This window comes from Octopus bimaculoides, chromosome 11 (genome assembly GCF_001194135.2).
Source record: "Octopus bimaculoides isolate UCB-OBI-ISO-001 chromosome 11, ASM119413v2, whole genome shotgun sequence".
Lineage (NCBI taxonomy): Eukaryota > Metazoa > Mollusca > Cephalopoda > Octopoda > Octopodidae > Octopus > Octopus bimaculoides.
This window is the reverse complement of record NC_068991.1, coordinates 17,468,982-17,474,628: the sequence shown is the minus strand read 5'-3', so window position 1 is coordinate 17,474,628 and position 5,647 is coordinate 17,468,982. Positions and strand designations below refer to the sequence as shown.

Here is a 5,647-nt window from a genome sequence, read left to right as displayed (position 1 = left end):
ATATATATATATATATATATAAAACTTAACCTTTTCACCTTTACCAACTAAACCAGCAAGAAAGGTTCCGCATAGTTGTGTGACCTGCCAGAAAGAGCAGCTAAATAGAATAAGTACTAGGCTTACAAAGAATAAGTCCGGAGAGTGATTTCTTTGACTAAAACCCTCAAAGGCAGTGCTCTAGCATGGTCGCAGTCAAATTGACTGAAACAAATAAAAGAATACTGATGAGAATGTTATATTTTATTTGATTTGATTTTAATTTTGAAAATTAGTTTCTATTTTGTTAGTTTGTATGCACCAAGAAATTTGAAAAACTGTATAATTATAATTGTTACCTATATAACATCACCTGTTATAGGACAGATAACACTCTAGTACAGTATATTACCTGTACAACCTCAGTCAATAAACTGTATATGTAAGTGTAACTATAGTTGCTTGTTTTGTGTGTAATTTTAATTTCTATCTGTTTGCTTCAATAAAAACTAAACATATACCTTTCTTCTTTACTTCAGTGTCTGTGTCTTGTTGTTCAACCGGCAACGACAAGTTTTGTTGTTTGTCAAGCAATTCCGTCCTGGTGAGTGTTTTTCTTTTTTTCTTTTTATTGTTGCTGTGGTGGTGGTGGTGGTGGTGGTTTGGTAGAATCCTTAGAATTTCAAACAAAATACTTTCCAAGATGTCTTCTACTGGCGACTTCATCTTTTTTTGTATATCAGTGACTGGGATGAAAGATAAAACCCATCAAAGGGTGGAAGAACTACTGTGGAGTCAACGGCCAATTCAATGAGTACCTTGTCGTGGTGAAGTGCCTGTGTGCTCTATAGACCCGGAGAGTGATGCTGGAGGGAGAGAAATCTTCAGGCAGGTTTTACCAGGCCTGACAGGTCAAAGGATAGGAGACAGACAAAACCTTAACAACAATAAATCGAAACGTCGGCTGCAGGGTGTGGATTTAGTTATTGGCAGGACCTAACAGATCAGATTCCTGGCTTTGAACTAGCAGGATGTCATGCAGAGGATCTTGAATACAAGACAATGGATGAGACACTAATATTCCTAGTCAGATGGAAACTGCAGGATCACATGGAGCAGCGCCCTGTGACATCTATAGTATGCACAACTGAAACCCTACTATGGCCTGAGGCCAACGAAAGTCCTGAAGGTGGATTTAATTGTGCCTTTTCAATTGCTACTACAATAGCTTATAATTCTTGTAGGTGGCTATTCTCATGCCACCTTCACCCAATCACACCTGACTTACATATCACCCATATTGTGTGTGCACATCTCACCAAACCCTGCACTAACCACTAAGGCCAATCCTTTTTTCCATGAGCATCTGGAAGTTTCTCCTTGCCCCTGTTTCCTGCTTTCTCTATAGTCATTGACTTGCAGTTATTCAAGATGAAGTTCAATATTAATCTTGCGGGTATTGGAGGACCTGAGATGGCTTTGGACATAACCTCTTCCACCAGAACTAATAGCATAAAAAAAAGTTATCTTTTCCTCCAAAAATGGGTACAGTGGATCTGAACCAAGGCTGTATTCTTTTGGTAGCACAATATTTTATCTTGTTTGTACCTAGAAAAGACTACATTGGAATAGTTTCTTTTTGACTTCTCCAGATAATGAGAAACTGTAATGTTCTCAGACAATCTATTAATAGTACTTATTCCTGAAAGTTTTGGTAAATTTGACATAAGCAGAATTAACTTTACTCAAATACAAAATGGGATTGATAGAAGACTTTTGAATTAGTAGTAACACACCATGTCCAATTGGAAGAGAAAGAGAGTGTAACCAAGATAGACAAACAGATTTATATGGACCACACTGCAAGAGCACAAAGAAATCTCTTCTGACTGCTGCTGCTGTTGATGCTGTACATTTTTACGTTTTATCTCTGTTATATTCTAAATCTTCATAGCCAACTTGTCCTTTATATTGAGCTGTTTTGTAGAACTAAGCTAACTTTGTAAGTGTTATCAAACTATTTCAGTCATATACATGAACCGAAGTTGCATTCATGAAGAGAAAGGAGTTAAGAAGATTGACTCGACAAAGTACACTGGTGAACTAGGAATAACAACCGAATTGTGTGCTGGCATAGTAGATAAAAATATCTCCTTACAGGAAGTTGTCCAGGCAGAGATCCTTGAAGAATGTGGATACAAAGTACCTTTGGATAATATTGAAAGAGTTGTGTCATACAGGTAAGGAAAAAAAAGGTTCCCTCAACCATTTAAAATCTTAGGAATTTAAATGTTGATGTTAAATTACATATTTATCTTTACATTCAGTTCTCTTGCATTAAAAATTTTTAAATATCCCCCACACAGACACACATACATACCTACACTGTCAGGCTGATTCATAGGTAATAGTGATTGTTATTTACTCCATGCTGGTGCCAAGTTTTGTAACTTGGTACCAAGATGCTGATGTTATCTAACTTTGTTTATTCATCTGGTGCCATCTAAGATTAACAGTGTTATGTGAGAATTAAGTGTCTTTACCATATAGACATTACATAGAGCTGTTCTACTAGGTTCAACACTCTGTCAACTCAGAAATCTAACCACAATAGCATATTAAGTCATCAGGACACAGTATAAACATAATTTCATGTGTTTTTGATGTTGTCAAAAGTTAGTTGTTTATAAGTATAGTGCTGGCCCAACTCTTGATTCTTCTACTCTTTTCATACAATAAAAATGGTAGTGTGTGCTAATGACACTGATATTTTTCTAGCATTGTAGTTGCTTAATAAGTTAAATCATACTATTCTCTGGTGCCTATTTTTATGTCTTCACCATTAATTACTATAATGTAGTGATTCTAAGAGAACTTGAACTACTACATTTTGAGTGAACTTGTTTTCTGGTACTCTATCAATTTAGTCATTCATGCTCATTTTTTGCAATTATTCTTCTGGAATTGATAAAGCTGGTTAATTTTGCATGTTTCCATAATTCTGACATAAAATATTCAGGTTTTGATTTTTGGCATGTTTTATTTTGGATGATAAATAACAAGAGAGGTACCCATCTCTTCTGCTGGTATCCCTCTCTTCTCCAGTGACTCATGGAAATTTTGTTAGTTATCAAGACTAAGTCTTAATATCATACCATGAATCCTCTTCTTTCCATGTACAGTGGTGAACAGTGCCTTGCAGTCATCCAGATTAATTTTATAGTATTTGTCTATCATGCTACATGAATTGATCTATAGATATGGCTTAGAAAGAAGTAGGCTGTGATGGTTGATTTGCTCTGGCTACATGAAGGCATCATCATCATCATCATCATCGTTTAACGTCCGCTTTCCATGCTAGCATGGGTTGGACGATTTGACTGAGGACTGGTGAAACCAGATGGCTACACCAGGCTCCAGTCTGATTTGGCAGAGTTTCTACAGCTGGATGCCCTTCCTAACGCCAACCACTCAGAGAGTGTAGTGGGTGCTTTTACGTGTCACCCGCACGAAGGCCAGTCAGGCGGTACTGGCAACAGCCACGCTCAAAATGGTGTATTTTATGTGCCACCCACATATATTTTTAAATATTTAACCTGATATTTCCTGGCACCTATTATACTTGGCTTTTAGATCTAAACATTTCTCTGTTGATAATGTCTTGAACTATATAATTCACAGGTTAGCATTTCGTGTCCTGTTCCAACTCTCTGTAGTGAAGGTACTTAATTCTCACATAAGACTGTTAATCTTAAAAAAAATGGTTGACTGCCTGAGTTGTTCCCCCTGATGTTGAAGCTTGCCTCAACAAAACATCAACCTGCTTTTCGCCAATAATTTCACTTCTTTCTGTTAGTCAACTAAAATTATATATATACATAGGCGCGGGCGGTGCTCCAGTATGGCCGCAATCAAATGACTGAAACAAATAAAAGAATATGTGTAAATATATATAAATTCAGCAATGTAACTACACGTGCTGTTGGCGATTTTTTTTTTTCTAACTTTGAACTTTTCCCTTTCTCCTTTTCAACGAAGAGCTATTCTTGAAACATCAAACTCTCTCTTTTCACCAAACATCAAGCTAATACATTCCTTGTGTACGTCCTCTTGTTCTTGGTTAATTTTATTCATTTATTTCAGTTGGCTATACATGTATATGTATATGTGTGTGTGTCTGTGTGTTAGTTTATATTTGTGCTTCTCTGAAAATACTGAGCTGTAAATCACGATGTCATTTCCCCTGTTGATAAATCATCTACTGGCTTTGCCTTCAAAGAAATGTGGTCCAAGAAATCCATTACTTGAAAAACAGCTAAAGGCTAGTGACAAGAAGGATATCTGACTGTAAAACAATGGATGTAAAAATAAATGTGAAATACATGTGTGTTAATTATCTCTCTCTTCCAACCCATTAGTTAACACTTTGCTTCTAGCATAACTGTTAAATGCAGAGTGACTCTAAACGCATACCGATGTGTTTGTGTGTGTGTATGCGTGCATTCACACATGTATAGAAACTTTTAGTGAGCAGTATAAACATCTGAAACTAACACTGGTTCTTTTTCTCTCTTGCAGAGGAGGTGTCAGCACTACAGGTGCACTCGTTACATTTTTCTATGCTGAGATCGATGACAAAATGAAGGTCAGCAAGGGTGGAGGGGTTCCAGAGGAAGGAGAGATGATTGAACTTTTGGAGGTCCCTGTGAAAAACGCTAGAGCGTTTGTGATGGATGAATCTGAGCCTAAACCTGGTGGCTTACATTTTGCGATATTTTGGTTTTTTGATACAAAATGGAAGGAGTGAAATATGTATATGTGCACTATATAATTAAAGATATTTGCATATTAATGAACCAGTCTTCAATCACTTTTCAATGTACACACATTAACATATACCTACTCACATATCTCATATATATATTTATCATATATATGTATACATATGTAATATGCTTATATATTCAAGTACCAGTAAACATTTGACATTGTCTAGATTAATAATAAATTCCTAAGACCCCCATACACCAGTGATTGTTAAACATTGTGTATCTTTTCCTTTGGAGGTAGACCCCTTCTGTCTTCCATAAATTATCTCAGCTACTTCTCAATTGCAGGAGCAGCTCAACCAATAACAATGATATCTAACATGGAGTATAACAGATTGGATCACATGTGAAAGTAGTGTTGTTCCAACTAAATTTCTCTTCACTCTTGACTAGGCTCCTTCCTCTCTCTTGTCCAATCTTTCCCTCCTGCCCTCCACTTCTGTACTATTTCTGACACTTCCGTCGCCTTTCTCGACATTTCGGTCAGCATTCATCACTCCACTCTCACCACCTCCATCCACTACAAACACACAGACTCACACTCATACCTCAACTTCTCCTCCTCCCAGCCTAAACACACCAAGCTCTCCATCCCCTATTACCAATTCCTCCATCTGCGCAAGCCTGCAGTGACAACCATGACTTTGAGACTCAGTCTCAACTCATGGCTCACTACTTCAGCCTATATGGATATCCCTCACCACTATCCACACCGCCAGAGAACGTTCCATGGACCGTGCATCTACTCTCTCTCCCCTCTGCACCCGTCTTCTGTTTCCCTTCACCTACCACCCCCTCCACCCTACCTCTCTAACACACCATTCTCCAAGCCTTCCGGC

At 37.5% G+C, this 5,647-nt stretch overlaps 1 protein-coding gene across 2 annotated transcripts in view; it reads left to right on the top strand.

Moving 5' to 3' along the window:
* LOC106881610 (uridine diphosphate glucose pyrophosphatase NUDT14) overlaps positions 1-4,835 on the top strand; it is a 17,263-nt gene extending 12,428 nt beyond the window's left edge. For both annotated transcript variants that reach the window (XM_014932073.2, XM_014932072.2), the window contains exons 3-5: positions 519-583; positions 2,006-2,219; positions 4,558-4,835. In XM_014932073.2, the coding sequence (XP_014787559.1) occupies positions 519-583; positions 2,006-2,219; positions 4,558-4,786 (508 nt within the window). In that variant the 3' untranslated portion in view covers positions 4,787-4,835. The remainder of the gene's footprint in view (positions 1-518; positions 584-2,005; positions 2,220-4,557) is intronic.
* The last annotated feature ends 812 nt before the right edge of the window (positions 4,836-5,647 follow it).